Source organism: Diceros bicornis, chromosome 4 (assembly GCF_020826845.1).
Source record: "Diceros bicornis minor isolate mBicDic1 chromosome 4, mDicBic1.mat.cur, whole genome shotgun sequence".
NCBI lineage: Eukaryota > Metazoa > Chordata > Mammalia > Perissodactyla > Rhinocerotidae > Diceros > Diceros bicornis.
The window spans coordinates 3,800,511-3,824,788 of record NC_080743.1 but is presented as its reverse complement, the minus strand read 5'-3'; the positions used below and the strand labels follow the sequence as shown (position 1 = coordinate 3,824,788).

The 24,278-nt window shown below is 38.7% G+C and overlaps 1 protein-coding gene across 2 annotated transcripts in view; it reads right to left on the bottom strand.

Annotated features, from left to right (window-relative positions):
- Positions 1–24,278, bottom strand: part of CACHD1 (cache domain containing 1) — a 202,017-nt gene that overhangs the window by 113,457 nt on the left and 64,282 nt on the right. For both annotated transcript variants that reach the window (XM_058538219.1, XM_058538218.1), the window contains exon 2: positions 12,978–13,040. In XM_058538219.1, coding sequence (XP_058394202.1) covers positions 12,978–13,040 — 63 coding nt within the window. The remainder of the gene's footprint in view (positions 1–12,977; positions 13,041–24,278) is intronic.

Below are 24,278 nucleotides of genomic sequence, written 5' to 3'. Positions count from 1 at the left end.
CAATGAAAAAAAATAAATGCATATGCAAATCCCAGGTGGAAAATTATAAGGAGATAAATAAAGTAGAGAAAAGAACAAGAAGTAAAAAAGGGTGCAATTAATAAAATTTATAAATGGGTGGTCAAGGAGGCCCTCACTGAGAGGTAACACTGAGCCAAGACCGAAAGGATGTAAGGGAACAAGCTATGAGGCTACATGAAAAAAGATTTAAGGATAGTGCTTAATTAATAATATATATTCAATATATGATGCTGATTATTATCATAGCCAAGACAATATAAACAAAGAAAGCACAAAAGTAGGATTAAAAATTCTGTCTCTGCCACTTTACCACTTCTACGAGGCCTTGAACCACCCACAAAGACCTCTCTGAAATATAGTTTTCTAATATGGAAAAATAGGATAATAATACCTGCACTTTTTACAATGTCATTAGAGGATAAAATGAGAAAATATACATGGAAACATTAAGATTAAGAACATAAAGAACCACATAAATATTATAACTATCATATCTCCTCTTATAATATCTTTCCAAAATGACAGACCACCATTCCACCTTATTAACAAAGCATCCAACAATTTGATAGGTAGCCCAGAAGAGGGTTTCTAAGATAAAAATTAACTTCTCTTTTGGAGAGTCAGACCCAGAATAGCAAGCTGCAACAGACCTAGATTGGTTTCCAATCAAAGAAACCTCAATGCTAACCAGCTAAACTTGCTGGGGCTCTGGTTTGAGAGAACAGTCATCTGTTTGCTCTGGTCCTTGGCTGATTCATTATAAATTTCCCATCTGAGTAGCTTCCATTTCTCTCCACCTTTCTTCTGGCTTCCTACAGATTTAGTGCCTTTTGCTCATTCATTCAACAAACATTTAATGAATTTGCACTATAAACACAGAACCAAATGCAGATTTGGGTAAGGGGGTGAACTAAACCCGGACTCAGCCTAAACAAATCCCCTGGGGACAGATGGGGAAAAGGCTGGGGTCAAAGAAAGAATGGAATCCATCCACACTGGAATCCATCCACACCGCCTCCAGGATTCCTCTGGTCAGGACAAGTCTGAGCCTCCAACACACTCCACTAGGTAATTGTAAACAAAAAGAGAGCCTTCAGGCTATCACCACACTAAGCTTGCACTTGGCAGGGCAACCCCAAAACAAATCCAGACTCTGGAAATGAATATTGAGGCACAAGAGTTAACTCCAGACATTTTTTCCAACAAATATTTACTAAATGCCTATCTAGTACCAGGCACAGGGAGCCAGAATTCAAAGACAAGATTCCCAAGGGCTCAGCTCCTCCACACCTCCTCCTCTTGTCTAACCATTGTCCCTTTTCTCCCTGTGGTCCAGTGCACAGTTCAACAACATAACCAAACTTTCCTACAGTGGAGAGTTTCTAGGAGTAGAAACACACTAGTAATACAAATGGAAAGCCAATATAAATCTCATATCCAGTCTCTCATTTCTCAACTAGCATGACGGCTATTTAAAGCTCCCACTAGTCTCTTTTCCAGGGTCTTTCTGTAATCATTCTCTCTGGGAAATTCTCCTTCTAAAGTTTACAGATCTTTGCTTCTAGGCCTTACCCAAGAGGATTAAATAAACTCAGAACAGTAATCTGTTCACTAGTGCACCCTTTTATTCACACTCCACCACCTTGTTGTTCTGAAAGCAGAAAACAAAATACTGAAAGCCCACTCTGTGCTGACCACATAACCTTTTAAACAATCTGCAAGATGGACTATTATCCTCATCTTATAGATGAGATTGATGTAGACACTGAAAGGTTAAATATCATGCCAAAAATCAAATAGACAGTAAGTGAGGGAACCTGCCTGGAACTCAGGTTTTCCATATCAAAAGATGAGGCTCTTTAGTTCTCCATCCCAAGTGATTCCTACAAGGGGGCTACCCAAAAAAAGCATGGAGAGAAGTTTCCTAACCTTTCTGGCCTCATACCCATGCTCTCTGAGGTCCCTTCCAGCTCTAAAATTCTAAAACACTATACTAGTTAGGACTGATCATTTACATTTTAGCACATAAAGTGCCATCTCTCTAAGACTGACTCTCTAGTCATAATCTCTTAGAAGAAAGAGCTATTTTGTGTTTATAGGCCACATGTAAATTGTTCTATTACGAGTATCTTTCTTCTTCTATGAATAATGGGACAATTTTGTGCAAAACCTATATATTGCTTTGACCTGGTCCAAATTTCTGATTGAGGCCTTGAGTTTATACTTAGGTAAAAGAATAATTTGGAGTATTAGCATCTGCTAAGTATCAATTTCTTATAAAACCCATATGCTTCTCCTTTACTATGTCCCAGTGAATGGTACTTGGTGACACAGAACATCAAATTTAAAATTTTTCAGGTAAAACTGTCAGTATCAAATAATAATTCGTAAAAATAATTAAGAAAAACTAGACTTCTACTAGAATGTATTTAAATGCTGGAGTGTTTTGAAACAGCTTTGGGGCCAGAAAAATTCTTAGATCTCTCAACTATACATGGTGGGATAAACTACATCTAAGGATAAACAACCAAGCTGAGATTTGAGCCGTTGAACAAGAGACAGATTAGCAGTTTGAGTCCAATCAACTTAACTGCTTGCTAAAACAAAGAAGAAAATCACACTCCTCACAGGAATATAACAGAATCCAAAGGTTTTCACAATCTCCAGGATACAACCCCAATTTTTTGACATATGAAGAAAAAGCAAAGTGTGACCAATTTTCAAGAGAAAAGACAATAAACAGAGATCAACTTCAAATATTTGCAGATGTTAGAACCCACAGACAGGATTCCAAAGCAGCTATTATAACTATGCTCAAGGATACAAAGGAAAATATGCTTCCAATGAATGAAGAGAGAAATATCTCAGAAAAACAGAATCTATGAAAAAGAAACCACTGGAAATCCTCGAGTTTAAAAATGTAATATCTGAAATTTAAAAACTATATCTGGAGAGTTCAACAGCAGATTGGCGATAACAGAAGTGAACTTAAAGATAGAACAATAAAAATTATATAATCTGAAGGTCAGAGGAAAAAAAATTAAAAGAACAAAAGAAGAGAGGAGGAGAAGGCATCATCTCAGCAACTTGCAGTAAAATGTCAAAAGATCTAGCACACATGTAATCAGAGAATGAGGTAGTAAAAATATTTGAAGGAACAATCATTAAAAAGTCCCCAAACTTGATGAAAAACATAAATTTACAGATTGAGAAAGCTCAACACCAAGAAGATACATATAAAGACTGCTATGTCTAGACAGTCACAGTCAAATTGATGGAAATCCAAGATATAAAGAAAAATCTTGAATGCAGTTAGGGAGCGAGGGTGGGGAGATGACACTGCGTACAGTAGCAACTTTCACTGACTTTTCATCACAAACTATGGAGTCCAGTACACAGTGGAACATCACTAATGCACCAAAAGATAAAAAAAACTGTCATTCCAGAATTCAATCTCAAGCAAAAACATCTTTTAAAAGAAAAGGCAAAATAGTGACATTTTCCAAAATAATGAGAAACTAAGAGAATTTGTCACCAGAAAATCTGCTCTACGAGTAAATAAATATTAAAGGAAGTTCCTTAGACTCAATATCAGTTGATCATCTTTAGAAAGAAATGAAGATCATTGAGAATGGTAAGTATACAAGATTTATTTTCTTTTCATTAATTTATTAAATTCATATGACAGTTTAAAGTAAAGGCTATAACATTCTCTTGTGTAGTTTTAATAGATATGATAACTATAGCATAAAGGAGTTATGAACCTTACTGGACCAGAAATGGATCTATAAGGTTGCCAAAGTTCTAGATTTTACATGAAGTGACAGAGTATTAACTCTAAATAGACTGTAGTAAGGGTGTATATGGTAATTTCTAGAATATATACTTAAAAATATGTAAAGAAATATAGCTAAAATAGATTAACATGAAATTCAAAAAAACATTCAAAAATCCAAAAGAAGGTGGAGAAAGCAAAACTAAAACAAAAAAAGAGGGGAAAATGGAAAAGAAATGATATAATTTGGTTGACCCAAATCCAACATTCAAACTAAATATTAATTGATTAAATACTCCCAATTAAAAATCAGAAATTGTCAGAATAGTAAAAAAAAAAAAAAAGTTTCAACTATATTCTATCTATAAGAGACACTTTTAACAGTAGAGACATTGAAAATAAATGCTTGTGAAAAGACATATCATGTAAAGAGTAAGCACAGAGAGGCTGGAGTGGCTATATCAATATGAGGTAAAATAGACTTTAAGGAAACAACATCATAATCAGAGCTAAAGAATGACATTTCAGAACGCCATAATTAACAACTCATCAGGAAGACCTAATAATCTTAAATGTGTACCTGCCCAATAACGAAGCCTCAAAATACATGAGGCAACAATGGACAGAATTACAGGGAAAAATAGACAATGCCACCATTACAGCTGAAGATATTAACACCCCTCTCAGCAAAAGACAGAATTAGACAAAATAAAAATCAGCCCCAAAATAAACGATCTGAACTATCAACCAGCTTAACCTAATGGATATATAAAGAATATAACAACAACATGGGCCAGCCCGGTGGCGTAGCGGTTAAGTTCACGCAACCCGCTCCCGTAGCCTGGGGTTCACAGGTTCGGATCCCGGGCACAGACCTACATCACTCATCAAGCCATGCTGTGGCGGCATCCCATATAAAGTAGAAGAAGATGGGCACAGATGTTAGCTCAGGGCTAATCTTCCTCAAAAAAAAATTTTTTTTAATAAAATAAAAAAGAATATAACAACAACAACTACAGAATATACATTCTTTTCAAGGTCACATGGTACATTCACCAAGATAAATTATATTCTGGGCTATAAAACCCAAGTTTCAAGAAATGAAGAAGGATTGAAATCATATAGAACATGTTCTCTGACCACAATGGAATTAAATTAGAAATTAGTAACAATAAGATATGCAAGAAGACCCCAAATGTTTAGGAAATTGGACAACACACTTGAAAGTGATCCATGGGTCAAAGAAGAAACCACAGGGAAATCAGAAAATATTTAAAAACTCAATGATAATGAAAATATAAGATATCAAACTTTGTGGGAGGTAACTAAAGCAGTGCTTAGAGGGAATAGTTTAAAATAGTTTATAGTTTTAAATGCTTCCATTTGAAATAAGAAAGGTGTAAGAATCAACAACCTAAAATTCCAACGTAAGCAGCAAAAGAGCAAAATTAACCTAAAACACAGGGAAGGAAATAAGAGCATAAACCTGTGAAAGAGAAAACAAGAGAAAATTAATGAAGCCAAGTGTGAGTTTTAAAAAACTGATTACCACTAATTTGCTTTCCCATTCATTCTCTCTCTCATTCTCTCTTGGTCTAGTTTATCCATTTTATTGATTTTTCCCAAGAACCAGTATTTTGTTTTATTGGTTTTAATCTATTGTTGTTCTTCTGGCCTACAGATATTACAAAGATAATAAAATATTATAAATACCTTTATACCAACAAATTGGACAACTTAGATGAAAGGGACAAATTTCTTGGGGAAAAAAAAAATCAACTTACCAAAATTGACACAAAATAAAACAAAAAATCTGAAAAAAAGGAAAACCAAAAAACTCCCAGGAAACCCCAAAACCTATAGCTTTTAAAGAAATTGGATGATCAAAAACCTGCCCAAAAGACGACTCCAGGTCAAGATGGTGCTCTGGTGAATTGTACAAAACATCTAAGGCAGGAGTAACACCAACCTTCTCCTCCTTCAGAAAATAAAGTGGGAGGGAATATTCCCAAACTAATCTTATAAAGCCAATGCCCTAAAAACAAAAAGTGCTAAATGATAAAGAAAAAAACAGAACAAGATAAAGGAAGATCAGGAGTTTGGGGGCAGGGTGGGCTGCAGTTTTAAACATAGTGGTCACCTCTTCCAGAAGGTGACATTTGAGGAAAGACTTGATGGTGAGGGCCCATGGGGTATGTCAGGACAGCACCCGTGCAAAGGCCCTAAGGCAGGAATGTGCCAAGAAACAGCAAGGAGGCAAGTGTGGGTCCTACAGACCCAAGTCAGGAAGGTTTATCAAGGAAGATGGATGGCATTGACTGTTCAATACTAATGCTGGTCATATACAACAAGGACCCCGGATTTAGCAAAGTGGAGGTCACTGGTGACCTTGAAGAGAGCAGTTTTGTGGGACTGGTAGGACCTGAGAAGGTTTTAGAGAGAATGGGCGAACGGGGTCTAGTGAGTATAGACACCTCTTTTGATGGGTTGTGCCTCAAAGGGAGAGAGAAATGGGACAGTAGTTGGAGAGGGAAGTGTGGTCAAGGGTTTGTTTGTTTAAGATAGGAGAGCAGCACGTTCACGAGCTGATGGATAGGATCCTGAAGAGATAAAGACTGATACTACACAAGAGTGGAGGAGAAGAGCCAGAGGAACACCCTGGGCCCAAGGTCGGGCCCATCTCACATCTGAGGAGTTCTCATACCACACTTGCCCATTCCAAAAGAACGCCCAAGTCTTCTGCCACCAATCAAGAGTTTCGGAAATACTGCATTAATTATGAAAATATGCTTGCCATTTCATTGAATAAATTATTAACATAAATAAGAACCAGAGCATTTGAGGAAAAGAGGTTCTGATTCCTTCAGTGATCCAACCAAGCATCCCAAGAAGCTCTTGCTCCTTTTGTGTCTTCTGCACTGCTTTACGTTTCACGGATCGTGTTTTGCTATCTTCTGGGGCATTTGATCAAAAATTTACTTTCCTTGATTCGGATTAATTTCATATAATGCCCTTATGTGCTCACACAACTTAACTTCTTAAAGTATTCAAAAAGGGAGTCTACAGGAGGCGTTCCACACAAGATGTGTGTGCGTGACATTTTTATTTTCCTGAGGCTGTTGCCATAGTTTTTTGGCAGCAAAAGCACATATACTGAAGTAATTAAAGATTTAAAACACATTGTTAGGCAATTTAGAACCACACTCTGAAGGTTATTTAAAAGAAATAATGAGAAAAAGCAAAGAAAAGTCTATACCATGGAGAGTTTTGTGGAAAGAGTCAAGAATCACGAAATGTTTTTTATTACTTTTAATTACTTTGCTCCCTAACCAGAAGATATTAACGACACGTTAGGTTTATTGCCAAGTTATAGAGTATGCACAAGTCAGATCCAACTCTCCACAAGATTTGATTAGTAAGGAAGGAGGGCAAGAACCCGTGCGGCTCTAGTTTTCATTACCCCAAAGGAGAAATGACAGATAGAAAACTCAGATGCTATGAAATACAGAAAATACAGAAAACTCGCATAAAGATGTGGTTTCTTTTCACTCAAAGATTGTGAGCTAAAGTTAAGAGCACATAGGTCAATAATCTACTTTGAGTCACTAACCTGTTTTTGGCTCATCAAGCAAATCTTAAAAGCAATGACAACTGTTCTTCTAATTGTTAAGAGGCTGTGTCCTGAACGAAAACCAAAATCACCATCAGGGGCACTAAGTCCCCAAACAAGGTAAGAGCAGGAAATCTGGGGAATAATCCAGTGCCAAACCCTGCTTTCTCCCTGAGAATGTGGGCACAGTCTGGAGACCTTGAGCTTCCACAGGGCACCAAGGATGGGAGATAAACCACAGGGCTTGCCCAAGATGAGAAATCTGATAGGAGACACTGCATAAAACTGTCACCCAAAGAGCTGTACCCTCAGTGTGATGGGGGAGTACGGAGAGGACAGCCAGATAACTAGAAACTCTCTACAGACACTTGGAAATTTCAAAACATACTCTAAATAACTAATACTTCAAGGAAGAAAAGATAATCAAAATTAGAATATACCTAAAACTAAACAATAAAAATAATACATATCATGGGGGGGGGCCCACTATTACCATAGTTAGACAATACTGCTCCAGAGGCCAGTGTAGCAAGACACAGAGAAGAAACAAAAGATACAAGAATTAGAAAGAGACAATCAAAACTGTCTTATTTGCATATATGATTATTTATATAGAAAACCCAAAAGAATCTACCAGTAAATTATTAGAACTATTATGAGAGCTTAAGAAGCTAACTAGATATAAAACAAATACATAAAATCTAAATTGTAAGAGTTAGAGAAATACAATTTTTAAAGATACTATTTATAACAAAAAAATAAAATATCTAGAAATAAATCCCACATGCATGGATATTCGATTATCCATTGTATCCATCGATACAAAATTATTTGTAATTTTGTGAACAAAATTACAAAACTAAGCTAAAAGGCATTGTAGGATTACTAAGTAAATAGAGAGATATTAGTAAAGATCTTCTCTCCAAATTGATCTATGGACTCATTGTAATGCCAATTAAAATCCCAATAGAGTTTTCTTTCAGAATTGGACAAGCTAACTCACAAATTCATACATAAGAGTAAAGGGTCTAACATTCTGATGTGAGAGCAAAGAGCCACAGATGCTCTTTGAAGGGGATGGTGTTATCCTACCAGGTATGTGGTACCGGCACAGTGACAGATAGAGAGACCTAGGAAACCATATCAAACTCGCACATACGTGGAAACTTGACTAATGACAGAAAGGACACTGAAAACGACAAAAAAAGGACACGTTGTTCAATAGATACTGCTAGAACATTTGGAAATACATATGGGGGAAAAAAAGAAATTGGATACCTACTTCACATCCAACCCCAAAATCAATTCCAGGTGGATAAAAGTCTTAAATGAGAAAGGAGCAAGTTTTAGAAGACAATATAGGAGAATATCTTTAGGTCTTTGGGGTAGAAAAGAATTTCTTTAACAAAACACAGAAAGCAGAACCCAAAAAGGAAAAGGTTGATTTTAAAAAACAGACTCTATTAAAATTTAAAATTCAATTCTTTAAAACATATTATAAAGAAAGTGAAAAGAAAAGCCTCAAATTGGGAGAACATATTTACGAAACGTAAATCTGCAAGGGAATCTAATATGGTAACCACTGGCCGCGTGTGGCTATCTTAATTAAAATTAAATACAATTTAAAATTTAAGTATTCAGTAGTTCTAGCCACATTTCAGATGGTCAGTAGCCACATGTGGCTAGTGGCTGCTTGATTAGCACCAATATGCTACATCTCCATCATCACAGAAAATTCTCTTGGACAGTGCTGATCCAGAACACGTGTACAATTTCTCCTTGTCTTTTGGTGAGGAAGATTTTCCCTGAGCCAACGTCTGGGCCCATCTTCCTCTGCTTTGCGTATGGGATGCTGCCACAGCATGGCTTGACGAGCGGTGTGTCAGTGCGCGCCCAGGATGCGAACCTGTGAACCCTGGGCTGCCAAAGCAGAGCCCGCAAACCCAACCACTACACCGGGCCAGCCCCGCATGTATAGAATTTTTAAACTTCTAAAGTAAACCCAATTTAAAAACTGGACAAAGGGCATCAATAGACATTTTACAGAAAAAACACTACAATGTACCATAAACAGGTAAAATTGCATTGCAACCTTATTAGTAATCAGAGCAAAACAAATTATGTTCATTAGATACCATTTCAAACACCTCAAATTGGCAAAAGATTAAAAATCATTAATCTGAAGTACTGAAGAGGATCTAGACCAGCAAATTTCTCATACACTATCTATAGGAGGGTACCCCATGACAACGCTGTGGAAGCAGTCTGGCGTTATCCAGTCACGCTGAGCACTCTGCTTCCCAGTGATTCCACTCTAGAGAAGTGATCCTCCGCCTGAGCTGAACAGTCCCTCTCCCCATCTAGGGCATTTGTAAATTGTGTAGATGTACACACACACACACACACAGAGACACACACCAGCATTTAATTGGCAGAGGCCAGGGATAATAACGTTCCTGCAATTAAAAGAATTATTCCACCTAAGCTGTGCACCAGGAGATGTGAACAAAAACAAAAAATTAAAATACTAGAAATAACCCAAACATTATCAACAGAAAAATGGATACATAAACTGCATTTAGTGGAATACCACAGAACTGAAAATAAATGCACCTTAGCTATAGATATCAACATAGGTGATTCTAAGGAATACAATGCTTGAAACGAGTGAAAGTAGCAAGACACATGAATATAAACAACATACTTAAAATTTATATAAAGAACAAAAATAGTCAAACTAAACAATGAATCTGGGGTGAAATATATATAAAACAGACACACACACACACACAAGCAAAAGAATAGCTAAGAGAAAATCAGGATAGTGATCTCTAGGAGAGGGAGGGAGGTCCCCCACACAAGGGCCTTCTAAGAACTGGTAATGCTTTATTTCTTTACAGTAGGTTGAGATGTTCATTTTAATATATTTCTATTCATATGTGTTTTATATACCTTTACATGTTTTATAAATTTCACAAGATTTTAAAAAACCAGTTTAATTGCTCATTAGCTAGGATCCTTGGCCTTTCTCAGCTCGGTTAATAACAGCAACTCCACCTACCTTATGAAGTTGTTCTGAGGTTCAAGGGAGATAACATGTGTGAAAGTGTGAGTGGATGTACTGGGGGACATTTTGGAGAACAGCAAACATAAGAGGCAAGCAGTTCCCTACAGAGTTCATCCTGGGTACCGTCCAGGATCACAGGGTCCAGAGTCCCTGGGCAGTTATTCATCAAGTCTAGAAGATGTAAGAGGTCTGTTTTCTCACTATAAAATGGGGAAAACTCCTGCCCAATTCAACCCACAGGAGTATCATACTATCGAAGTGATAGCGAAGTTTTCAGTAAATACACAAATATAAGCTTTTATTATTCTTGTTGTTGTTGTCAGAGTGATCAGAGGACTGAAAAGGTCTGGAAATCATATCACAGAAGATGAAATTATTTAGGACCCAGGTATTTTAAAATTCAGGCTAAATGAGCATAATAATGACATGATAATTATCTTCAAATACTGGATGTAGAAGAGGCATAAGACCTACTTGTTCAGGGTTCTTCCAGAGGGCAGGCTGGAGAGATTGGAGTCTATTTGAAACTATATTCCTGGTCAATACGAGAGAGAACTTTCTGACAATCAGCAGTAGACACAGAACAGACCACGAGATAATTCTCCTTCGTTTGAATTATTCAGATAGAGTTTAGCAGAGACTCTTGTTTTGGACAAAAATACCAATTTTTAAAATAAACTGCTAAAATAAGAGAACAGAGATAATCTAACTTTGTGTCAAACTTACTTTGAAAACCAGCTCTCTTACTGAACAGTCACGAGACCACAGGGAACTTATTTTATCTCCTGGAGCTTCAGTTTCCTCATCTGTCATAAGGATACTATGTTTCCTTCAAGGCTATTTGAAAAAATCAGTGTGATAAGATATGGAAATTGCCTAGCACCAGTGTTCCGTAAGGACTCAATCAGCTGCTCTAATTTTTAAAACTTATTACCAAAGGCTTCCAGACTTGTTCACAGCTAGATAAATAAAGCAATGACATCAGCCTAAGAAAACAAAACAACTTTCACGTTTGAGAGTATCTGTTACTTCAAGGAAAGCAGCAAACTGATATCCCAGGATCGGTTTCTTTTAAATGTTATCAAGTGGCCTCTGGTCTCCCAAAAAGTTTCCTCGAACACGCTTTGTGTAGAAATCCTGCCTCCCATAAAAACTTCTAAATTTCATAACTCTAAAGCACTCTAGTTTGCTGGAATAAAGATAAAACAGAAATTATGAAGATAAGAGTTGATACAGCAAACCACATCACATTCACTATCATTTCAGGTCACTAGTTTTTAAAAATATCTAAAGCTAAGAAAAAGAGTACACACATAACTGCTTACATCCTCTAAATTTAACCTGCAGAAAGCAATAAAAAATGTTAATGTCTATAAACAGGAAATGCTGAACTTCAAGATTAAACCACAGAAATTTTTAAAAAATAAATAACTATCCTATAAATAACTTCACTCTAATACACTTGCAAATCTTTTTCCCCTTGTATAGCACTTCTGAAGTTCAGATCAAGCCAAGCCGTTTTCCATGAATAAAATAAAGGCAGCATCTCAGAGAGTTTAAATTATTACGTTTTACTACAGTTATCTTTTTATTCAGTGGAAGCACTCCACTACACTCTGGTTTTTTGCGTGGTCCTGTTTTTCACTTAAATTTCCAGCCTAGACTCAAATTACCAGTTGACAGTCACCTAGTGTAATGAAGCTGGTGGATTAGCTGAAATTAAAACCCAGAAGCCTCTTTATCACCCTTCTTTTCGAGCACAGATCAATTATTTATGACCATGTTCACCAACACTATGTTTTAATTTAGGAAGCAGTCCATTTGAAGCCAGCTATAAATAAAGTAAACAGAATCTGGCCTCAGAACTTACTGACCCCACAGAGCATTGAAAGAACTTGGGGGGTGGGAAGCAAAGGAAGGATCTAAGGAGAGGAAAGTAAAATACAGAACAAAACGAGCCAATATCCACTGAGCTGCTTCTATGCCAGAACCTCCTACATAAAGGATTTCATTTATTCGCAGTTAATTCGACATTACTTCATTTAATTCTCACAACCCCAGAAGGCAGATGTTATGTTCCCCTTATCTAGGACAGGGAAACTGCAGCTCATAAAGGCTAAATTGCTCACTGGGGTCATGGAGCAAGTAGGAAAAGCAGACTTTGACCTGGGCTTTGTCTGATTCCAAAGCCTGGACACTTTTTCCGTCATCAGATTAAATAATTTCTAATATTTTAAAATTTGAGCAGTTTAGGAATTTCCAAAACAACAAAAAGGAATTAAATAACATTTCCAAAGTATAACACAAATAGCAGAAAGCCATCCATACAACCATTATTTCAACAGCCTGTAAGAGGCTGAAGTGTGCGGTTGTCACCGTTATGCCTGATGTGTATGAAATCACATCCACAGAACAGGAAACCTCGCATGGAGAGCACCTGGAGAGAAGGAAGCCACATCCAAAAGCCAGACACAGAGAAGGTCGAGTACCGAATAGCCCCTTACCTGCTGCACTTCACTCTCTCCATTTGAGATCTTCTCGGTGTAGACAAAGGAGTTGAATATCCGCTGCAAGGAAAAGAAAATGAACCAACATGAGATTTTCTACACAAGACGGCCACATTCTGTACGAGTGTGTGTGTGTGTGAATAATTTGTTTACAACACAAACAAATCAAGCAGAAAAAGTTTAATTAAAATACAGTCATTTTACACAGAGAAATCCAAATATTGGCCCAGATCAGTCACACTGGCATAAGCAATACCCAGGCTCTCCTGTAGTGAAATAAACCAGATGTTACACTATATTTTTCATTTTCAAAAATACATTTAATTACAGATTTCTGGAGCCCGTGCCATTTTATCTGACTGGTGTAATCTGACAAAGTTGTGTTTCTCATTCAAGTCCTACACTCCTGAATGCTGTAATTGTTTACAGACACTACCATCTAATGTAATAAAGCTCTTTAACAAGGATTCTTTCCATATTCTCTCATGTCCCCTGTCCAACCAGTACCTACCCAATATTATCCATCACCTTCGTTACCCGAGCAACCCCTCAGGAGAGTAACACAATAGGGCTTGCCAAGTATGTGTGGCCTTAGAGAAGATCCAGTTCTTACATGTCAGGAAATATGAGAGCCGTGCCAAGACATTAGTCCAACTGTGCACACAAGCACACACATCCTTCCACGGGTCTCTGCCCAGCTAGTTCCCCCTCCTCCATACACTGCCTGCATTTAAAACATCTCTGCAGTCTTATGACTTGACCAAACCCTACCATTACTAAGCAATCACAAGAATTCACATATAACAAACTGAAAAAAATGAGAAACCAAGATACGTATCTGTTAGAGGTGCAAAAAAAGAGCAGCAGCCTCATCATTTATCCTAAAACTTTAAAGATACTACTGGAACTCTCCCGATGAGTAAGGAGTCGGACCCAGAGATGTTAGCCAAAATTTCCCTTTTTCCTTTCTATCCTACTGCCAAGGGTTTGTCAGCATCTGGGATAGCTTCCCAGACAGCCTAACACACCTGCATGGTTGTGGTGAGGAAAATGAGAGCCAAGTTCATCAAGTGCTGTGCAAATGAAGGAGGATCGGGGGGCTGGTGGAGGGGCTGGGGGAGAAGTGTGGGAGGGGCTGGAGGCACTGCAGCGGGAGCGGGGAAAGGGAAGCAAACAAACTTGGGAAGGACTGAGACGAATTGGGATGGAACTACAGTCTGGAAAATTATAATTATGAATTTTCATAATTTTCCAATGTGCTTCATTCATTCATTCAACAGACGTTTATTTTCTCTTTCTTTCCTAAAAAATGACTTTGCTGATAGGAAAGTACAGATTTCTAGTAATGGTGATAATGATGTTGGCTACTATTTACCGAAGGCTGACTATGAGGCAAAGACTATTCTATGCATGTTACATCTATTCACTGACAGACACTATTATTATCTCCATTACACAGACAAGGAAACGGAAGCATATTTACTGAGTGGCTAGTGCAACGCAGACATTGTACCTCACGTGCAACCTTATTTAATCTTTATAAGAAAATTAATGAAGCTCCAAAGATGAAAAACTAAGACGCTAGGAAGTTAAATAACTTACCCAAAGTCACTTGGCAAGGCTTGAACTTAAACCCAGGCAGTGCGACTCCAGGTTCCGTGCTAACTCTACTGTCTCATGAGGATTTGCTACAAGGTTGCTTGACACATACAGAAAACACCCCTGTCAGCAGCTAACACCCAAACACAATGCAGATCAACAATCCCTTATGTGCAACTCCAAAATTCAAAAGGCTCTGAAAACGAAAAGTTCTGCATAACGCATTTGTTGGCAAAATATGACATGACCCGAACTCATCTGGCAGTAAATCCCAACTGGAACTGATGTGTATTTATAGTCTTTATTAAGCCACCTAGTGTGAATCTTCATTCATTCTGATGCAGATGTATTAATGCATCTGACTATATAGGGTTCTGCTCCACATCTCACCGGGGGTATTTTGTCATCAAGGAACATCAGGATTCTGAATCCTGAAACACCACTTATGAACCTGTAGATCTCCATTCCTACAACTCTATGTTCCCAGTTTTCTGGTCTACGTCTTAGTTCACTAAATTATAACACTTTTAGAGGCTGGGTCAATGTCACTGCCACCTACACACTCCCAGACCATACCTTATATTTTTATACAATTTGATTTTCAAAAACTTCTCAATGTCAAGAGTACATTTTTATTAAAAATTAACAGAATTCATGTAGTGTCTCCAGATCTCGAGGATGTGGTCAATTTCTTATTTCGTTTCTGGCAGTGATATTCTACTGGATACATTAACTGTCCTATCCTGGAAGGTGCTCCCCCCAGAGGTGACTGATGGACAAGACATGAACTAGTCTTGGGGAGCAGACCTGATCCACCTTGCTCTAGCCAACATTCACCAGGGCCAAACCTAATGAAGAACATCAGCTCCATCCTTCTCCTTTATGTTAAAGAAAGGTGAATTCCTCAGTAGTAACAAGGAACGTACGCCTGGAAGGGCACGTGACGCTGTCTTGGTCCCTATTTTTCTCATTTATTATCTTAATTATTAACAGTGATTGTTAATACTTTTATGTAGATCTTCTGGCTTGTAAGCATTTCTATATTATCTACACCTAATAAATATGAGTGTGTAAAAGAAAATTTAAAAAGAAAGAAGTTTTAGATATGCGCAGTGGTGATTCTGCAGCCTACCTGTTGTATACAACCCTCTCACCACCCCAGAAGTGAAAGACCAGGACCTGGTTAGGGTCATTGTTTAGGGCTATCACCAAAGCGAACAATGTTTTGCCCCTCTTCTTCCTCTGGGGGGAGGGGTGTTAGTGAGAGGCCAGTAGAAGGTAGACAAGCAACTCATAACCAAATAGGTCAGCCAGCCACGTCTGATGCAAGGTTAAAAGTTCAGGCTTACGTGTGCGCACAAGATCTCAGGGTACAGAGTGAGGCTCCACTCTGCTCTAGGTCAATGGACAGGAATTGTCTTTCTTAAAATGCAGGGCCTGCCAAGCTCAGCTCTCAAAGGCTTAGGCTAGCACTTTCAGAGTTTACAATTTCACATAAATGATCACATTTCATCCCCACAACAACCCCTGTGGTAGGCAGGGCAGGGACCTGAAACCAATTTTACAGATTAAAAACTATGGCTCCAAAGTTAGAAAATGTATCACAGGTAAACAGTCCAAGCGCTGAGGTCTCAGCCTAGGTCTTGAGTTAAAAACAGGCATAAACTCTAGCAAAGCTATTAGACAAATTTATCCATATCTTCTGTTCAGGATAGTCTAGGAATCCTAGTACCTGCATGCAGAAAAAAAATGAAGATTTGGGTTTTTTCTATCCATTTTATTTTAAGCAAGATATAATGTGCTGGCATAACCTTATGTACATGACCAACGTCAGGAGTAATTAAGAGCCCCAGACAGAGGTTTTATTCTTTATTACTTTCTATTGCTACGTGAAACTGTGAAAGGAATAGAATACAGGGTTTTGTTTCTAATTTGAGAGCCAAGAATTCCAAATAATATACCTAGTTGACATTTTGGTGACCTCAGAGTAAAGAGCTTCTTGGTTGTTAAGAGGACCTGAAGAAAGGAAACGGAAATGAAAAGTTTTCCTAAAACATGAAAATGATGAGCGATCCCCGAGGTCAGGTTGTCCAGCCCCCTGGATTGGCAGCTCCCGGTAACAGGGTGAGGGCATGGGTGGGCAGAGGGGCATTCCACATTCTAGTCTGAGTCGTCACTTTCCCTTAGCAAAATTCCCTAGATGCACAAAGGAATTCTAGAAATTTGAACTCTTAATTTGAGCACAACCTGGAGGGAGCCTAAAGTAACTCTCGTCAGCGTACAAATCCCTGGAAGCAAAGGCAAAGATACTGCCCACGCTTGCCCACTATTCTTTCTCGTTCTCCTCAAATACTAAGAGTAAAAATATACTTTATTGTACAGTAGAAAGATCATTAAAATGGGTGGAGGAGTTTTGAAAAGTTATTTTCAGTAGAAATATTTCACTGAATCCTCGTTATTAAATTCCACAATCAAAAGAAAACAACAAGATGCCCTATTCTTATGCTCATGAGAACTGAGTACTCTGATCTCAAGACAAAACTCACCTTTCTCTCATTAATACACACACTTTGGAAAACTGGCAGTATCTTCTACAGTTAATTATATGCATATCCTATGACCCGACCCAGCAGTTCCCATCCCTGGTGTATACTGAGCAGAAACACGTTCATATGTTTATCCAAAGAAAAGTGTAAGAATGTTCATAGCAGCACCACACATAATAGCCCCAACCTGGAAAATATCCAATTGCCTATCAGCAACAGAATAGACAAATCGTGGTGTGTTCACACAGTGGAATATTCAAAGATAAGAATGAACACAGAATTGCAATATGTATCAACACGATGACTCGCACAAACATAAAATTGATGAAAGAAGCCCGATGCTAGGACACAAAGTGTATAATTCCATTTATATCAAGTTCGGAAACAAGCAAAACTCATCTCTACTGTTAGAAGCCTGGACAGTGGTTATCCCTTGTGGGCAAGTGAACAGAACAGGGCATGCAGGCTGCTTCCAGGACATTGAAATGTTCTATTTCTTGATCTGGGCGCTGGTTACAGGGATGGGTTCACTTTGGCGAGAGTTCATCAACCTGTGCACCTCGGACTGTGCACTTTCCTGCATGTATGCTATCTTCAATAAATTTACTTTCAACATACATTCTAGGCAGTCTCTTTAAAATAAACCCTAGTTAAATGTTTTCTCATGTTTTTTTAAACTATTTATGCATTTTTTAAAAAGGACAAGAGTCTACTAACTGGGCTATTATAAATACTCAAAGAAAAATCTACACCCCCATCTGTAACCCAGAAGAAACTGGGACTGTACGACCTGGAGAGTCACCTAGCAATTCACAGAGAAGGTCTCCTGAGCCCTCCCTGAGGCTACATATTAATTGCTCCCTCATACTCTAAGTACATAACATTACTTACTTCTTCAGCTTCTCATCCAATGTTACTGTACTAACCTGAATTTTCAGCAAGAAAAAAGGTGTCTTTATCAAAAGTTTCATCCAACCTGGATGCTCTAAACCTATATAACACAATTTAAGCAAATCTCCTCTTTGCATATTTCATTCTTTTATTCCCTAAGCACTGCCTTCCCCCTCCTCCCCAAAAGAGGAGCTTCAACTCAAATGAAGTTAGAACTTGAAGAGTCGTGTGACAATTGAATACAGTTTCTCCACCTCTACTGTGAGAGGAAAAAAAGACATTCTGCTGTGTGTGTGTGTAGCCTGCTTTCCCCCACCTCTTAAGGGCTGCACCTCAGGCCTTCCCAGCCCCCACTGCCCACTCCACTGACTCACTCTCCCTACCGGCCATCTCCTTCCCTCTCAAATCTCTCTATTTAATTGAGCCTGCTTAACAGATGGCAAGAGAATTCTAGTCTGCTGGAACAGGAACAATTGCACGAGTGTTTAATAAGATGGTCAGTCCAGACAGTTGGCCCCACCTTCACTCCTCCACAGCTCTGCCAAATTTTAACTAGATATTTACATGAGTGGTGGGGAACAATACCCCAGCAAAGAAGTAAGTACCTCTAGGAGCCTAATGAGATTGTGTTGGTCTCCCTCCCTGATCTTTGCTAAGAAAATGCAGGACTAAACTTTTATTCAAAAGCTTATTCTCTTCATGTTTACAGGTCTCTGTGGCAAGCCAATTTGGCTGACAATTCAGTAATAGCTTCATTCTGCTCTGGATCTCCTCCTATGATTCTAGGAATGGTGGCCAAAGGGGAGGAAAATATAGATCACCACTGTTATCAAGAAGGCAACCGACATTCACCCTTAAGAGAGAAAGTGCTGTCATTAAAAAACTCCAACAACTGGTCAGGGAATTAATGGCAACTTAATTTAAGTGTTTCAGGAAAGGAAACAAACACATGACTTTATTCTCCCCTATGTGCACCCCATGAATAATCTTGACTAGGTTTTAAGGGATCCCTCCTGGCCAGGTTACACATCGTCTGATTTTTACCAGACTATTTAACTTAACACTGTTGAACACGTGGAGGGTCCAGAAAAATGATGTTCTCTGAGAAGGCTCTTCATTCTGCATTCTGATGTCATAAATCTGGTGCAACAGATTTCAGACTTTTTTTAAATCTCTAAACTTGTTCATTCTGGATACAGGTGGCTCAAGAAAATAGTTTAACAAGTATTGAAAAGATTATCTCTAAAAAAATAAGTTGAAAATAACCTAAATGTCCAACAGTAGGGGACTGATTAAATTACTCTGCATTCTATCAAAAATATATGGTGTAACTATTAAAAGTATGTTTACAACAATTTTTGTTATTGTTAATATTTTAAAAGCAGCATTTATGTATACAAATACTGTTCTAATTATACTGCGTGTGTGGGGGGGGTACATTACACATAATAATGTTACCATGTATTCCAGTGCTTTACAACACATGATCTCGTTTAATAGTCACAACAACCCCTCATAGTTGTCACCTCGTCCTTATTTTACAGATGAGGAAACCGAGGTTCTGAGAGGTTAACTTGCCCAAAGTTGACCAGTAGTAAGCAAGTGGCCAAGTCTGGATGTGAAATTTATCTTAGTTCAAAGTTTACTTATACACTTTTAACAGAGAAAACTTAAGTAAAACCTAGAAATTGACCAAAGTGTAACAAGGCTTGCCTGTGAATAATGAATCCAGAACATATTTTCTTTCCTTTTCTCTCCCCCTAAATGTCAGAAAGAGCACGTATTTCCTTTATAGTGGATAAAGACAAACATTTTTCAAAGAGTTGTCACTCTCAAAAATAAAGGGCATACATTCCGAGTTAGAACTAAATTCTACAAAGAACCACTTGCACTAGATCACCACCTTGAGAGCTTTCAGAAGAAAAAATAAATGCAGGGGCTTACGCTTGATTGTCACTATAAAAATTAGATCTTTGAATAGCACAGTGACTTGCAAGAAACAGGGCTATTCCAAGTTCATGACAAAGGGAAATGCTTAGGTACTGGGAAATCATGGCAGAGGAAGAGGCCTAGATGGGGAATTTAAAACAAAACCCATCAGTACACAATAGCTGGCCTTGTGCAAATGGTACCCAGGCATCGTGTCCCGGCCCAACTGACTTCCTGATTTTGTCTTAAGGCTGCTATATATAAAAATGATAATAGTTATCGCTTATATAGTGTTTACTGTCTGTCTGGCACTAGGTACTTTACATATGTTAAGTCAACCTCATAAATGTGAAGATGAATTTACATAGAGTGTACTAAAAGCACTAGGAAAGTACTTCACACACCCTTATGATAGTTATTCAATCTCTGATAGTTATTCTATTATTATTCTATTCTGTTATTGTTAATCTATTAAGAATATTCTCTTAATGATAGTTATTCTATGCTAGTTGGAGGTAGGGGGAGAGCAAAAATACCTGTACAGATACTTGCCAACTGAAATCCCACCTCATTCTTAACAATCTCCCACCAATAGTAGTCTCTCCCTTCTCTGACTTCTGCAGCCAAGACTGTCTATGCTACAAGTAATATGTTCACTATAGAAAACTTGAAAATATGTAAAGGACGAAGAGAAACAAAATCTATTGTCTGACTACTCAGTAGCAACCGACAACTGTTTACATTTTATTTGCTTCCACTCTTGGTTTTCTAAGTTATACTTTGTTGTAAATTCTTTGACAACTGGTCCATGTGACAATCCTTAGCACAGTGCGTTGTACACAGTAAGCACATATAAGCATTTACGTATCCATTAATCTAGGCATTAAATCATTCAGGTCATTATTTTGGTTGGCAACTCAACCAGCTAGCAAAAAAAGGAGGAAGGTATCCTTTATCCTTTCTCTTTAAGATAAAAATTCTCCCCTTCTCTCAACAAATCAAGTCTTCCTCCCTCACCCGTCTTTCCTTCCCTGTCCACTTTAGGCTCTAAGAATACACACAGACAGCCCCTTGGATACTTCAAGTTTGCTAAAGAACTCAAATTATGAATTCCTCAGTCTGACGGCATTTAACTTAACACTCTTCAAACCAACACGAGCTCGGAATAGTAAGAAAACATGCGAGAGTCACAAGCCGGTGACAAGCGCCACCTTTACAAACGGCTGCCTGCTTTGGTCCCCTCAATCCCTCAAAAGAAATTACAGGGGAAAGGAAGAGCCTGCAGTCTGCTTTCGCAGGGAAAATCTAGAGCAATCATCTCAGCAAGCAAAGTTTCTAGTGCTGATCACTTGATTTCCTGCTGCAGCTTTCAAACCCAGGGGAGCGGTGAGTAAACGTGAGCCCGGAGAACAAAGGCCAGCGAAACAGGACGGAAACCCTTCCCTCAGTGCAATAAAGCTTCTCAAGGGTTACTGAGTTTTTTGTTGTTGTTGTTTTGGCTTTTCAAGGGGGTAAGGGGGGAAAAAGGCAAGCAAATCAGTTCCCCGTGTTGGAAAGATTCAGCCTTTAGCCAATGTATCTTACTGTAAGTAATATTCATGACAATGCACATGGCAACCTCTTAGAAATGGCAAGTCGAGTTGCCCACTTTGCAGATGGTGCCAAATTTCCACTCCCTTCACTCCTAACTCCCCCATCCCAGCCTGTAGATCTCCATTATGATGTTTTGTTTTGTTGTTTCACCTTGAAAGAAGAAACAAGGGGGTATTTAACGGCTGTGCATTTATTCTTGGCGGTTGGTGCTTTAAGTGTATAAGCCTCCAGTCTTCAGTGTTCTATGTGCACAAACCCACACGTGCTCAGGTCTTTGGGAATCCATCCATTACGGACAAAGAGAACTGGAAACCCCGAAATGCTTAACCTTCCGGACCTAAGCGACGATGTTTAATTAATAACTCAGTCAATCAATCACGTCTTTTCTGAAGGAGTCAGAGGCCATGTAAAATATGGCCCTATGTTCTTAGGGAGCTCACTCTCTCGTTGGGAGAAGAAATCAAAATAAAAAGAAGTAACAGTGGACAATTCGGCACGTTTGGCACAGGCCCATGCTGCCGTCCGAGTTCAGCAGGGGTGGGGGGGCCGACTCCAAGGAGATGGGACTCGGGCTCGACTGTGAGGTCAGATTTAAATAGGAAAAGAAGGAAAAAAGAGTCTAGGGGAGAGCATTTCAGAGCACCTGGCACATAGTACTAAGTACTAAGTACTTTGGGCCAGGCACTGTTCTAGACGCTAGGAATACAAGAACGGGCATAACAGACAAAATCCCTGCCCACGTGGACCCTGTGTTCGAGGTCCTTTGGCCTCAAGAAAACCCTTACAAAGGGCTTACCAAGCACTGGCCCACATACTTGGAAATGGGGTCTTCACAGATAAGGACACTGCTTCTTTCCCAGAAAAGCTCACATTCTAGCAAGAGACCTTGAAGTCCATAATTATGATACAAAGTCAGTTTCATAAGGGGAGTCTTTGGGAATAACACTGAACTAAATGGAACAGAAATGATGGGGCTAGACTGGAGGTGTTTCAAGCCAGGAGGAGGAGTTGGATTTTATGCTTGTGGTAGGCACTTAGTAAATATTTTCTGAATGAGTAAATGAATAAATGTGTATTTGCCAAGAAATAAAGACCCGTTAAAAGGACTTTGAACTGGAAGCGTTCAAACGCAAACGATGAAATAGGGGCTTCGAGAACGTTTATATTCCACACACTCAGAATCATGCACCCACTTTCCTAAACGGTTCCTGAGTCTTCTCACAAAGAAAGAAATCTAGTTCATTTAGAAAACCAGTTACCAACCCAAGGGTCTGTGGTGACTTTAAGCACCAAAGGAACTGGATCCTCTTCTAGGACGACACTTTAAGGGTCCTAACGCACAGTTTCCCATGTGTCTTGTCTCCTCTGTAAGATTATACCGTGCCCTGAGGGACTGCTTGGCTCGATTTTGCAATCCCTCTAGCACTTGCATGAGCAATATTATGGAATGAGACAGAAATACTTGTTCAAAAAAATAATTTAAAAATAACTTAATGAAAAACAACTGTTGGGATTTAAAGCGCAGTTGCAATGTGGCATTCAATTGAGATGGACTAGTTTTTCGACATTTCAAACTATGATACTGAGAGGCTGTTTTGGATGTTTTTCACATGAAATGTTCACTTATACCATATCCAAATAGAATTGTTTTTTATTTATTGGGGGGAGGGGGGCGGGGGCGGAGATTGGCCCTGAGCTAACATCTGTGCCAATCTTCCTCTATTTTGTATGTGGGACGCCACCACAGCACGGCTTGATGAGTAGTGTGTAGGTCCGCGCCCAGGATCCGAATCCGCGAACCCCGGGCCACTGAAGCAGAGCGCTTGAACTTAACCACTATGCCACCGGGTCGGCCCCCAAATAGACAGAATTTTTATAAATGCAACTCTGGTATAGTCTTATTTAAAGGGACACTTTTTTTAGTACAATCATTAAGTACAGATACTATAAATCAAAACATTACAAAACCTACACATTAATAATGTCAAACAGCAGCCCGACGGCCTGGGGAAGTCACTTAGTCTTCCTAGGCCTCCTTTCCCTCACCTGTAAAACTGAAAACTGGGTCAGATTATGTAAAACTCAGTGATCCTAAAATTTCCACTCTACTATTGTGCTAGAATTTTACTGAAATACCAACTGCTAGACTTTTTTGAGAAGCCACTAATGCTACATCTTTTTGCCATACGGATGGATGTTCCAAGAAAATTGCATTTGCTGATGAAATCTGATTTAAATTGTTAAAAAAGATTCATAAACATATCTCTGAAACTTGTGCAGGAGGAGAGGCCAAGTGTTGAAGGGATTTTTTTTTAGGATAAAAATTTAAATAGAGAAAACCAATCTTGAGAATGGCAAGTTTAAACGTGGACATTTAAATGAATCAAAGCAGTCAGCCTTTATGGAATAAATGTGATGCTAATATGATTACAGAAACGTCTCCCAGGCCCTCCTGACTGGATCGTTTTGAGGCCGTCACAGCCAGGGTGCCGTCACGCGTATCAGACGCCATGGTTACCACCCGGGCCTGTAAAGGCTCCAGCACGACACGCCATGATTCCCAACAATTATTAACTAACATCTCGATGAGGGATGGCTCTCTGGGCTCGGATTCACAAAATAATTTTAATGAATAGAAAAATGCTGGTTAGACATTTTCTTTAAGTTTTTAGGGCTAAAAAATAGCAATGTGAAAAGAGAGTTAAACACAAAAACCCTTCTGTGACCAGCTGGGTGGCCT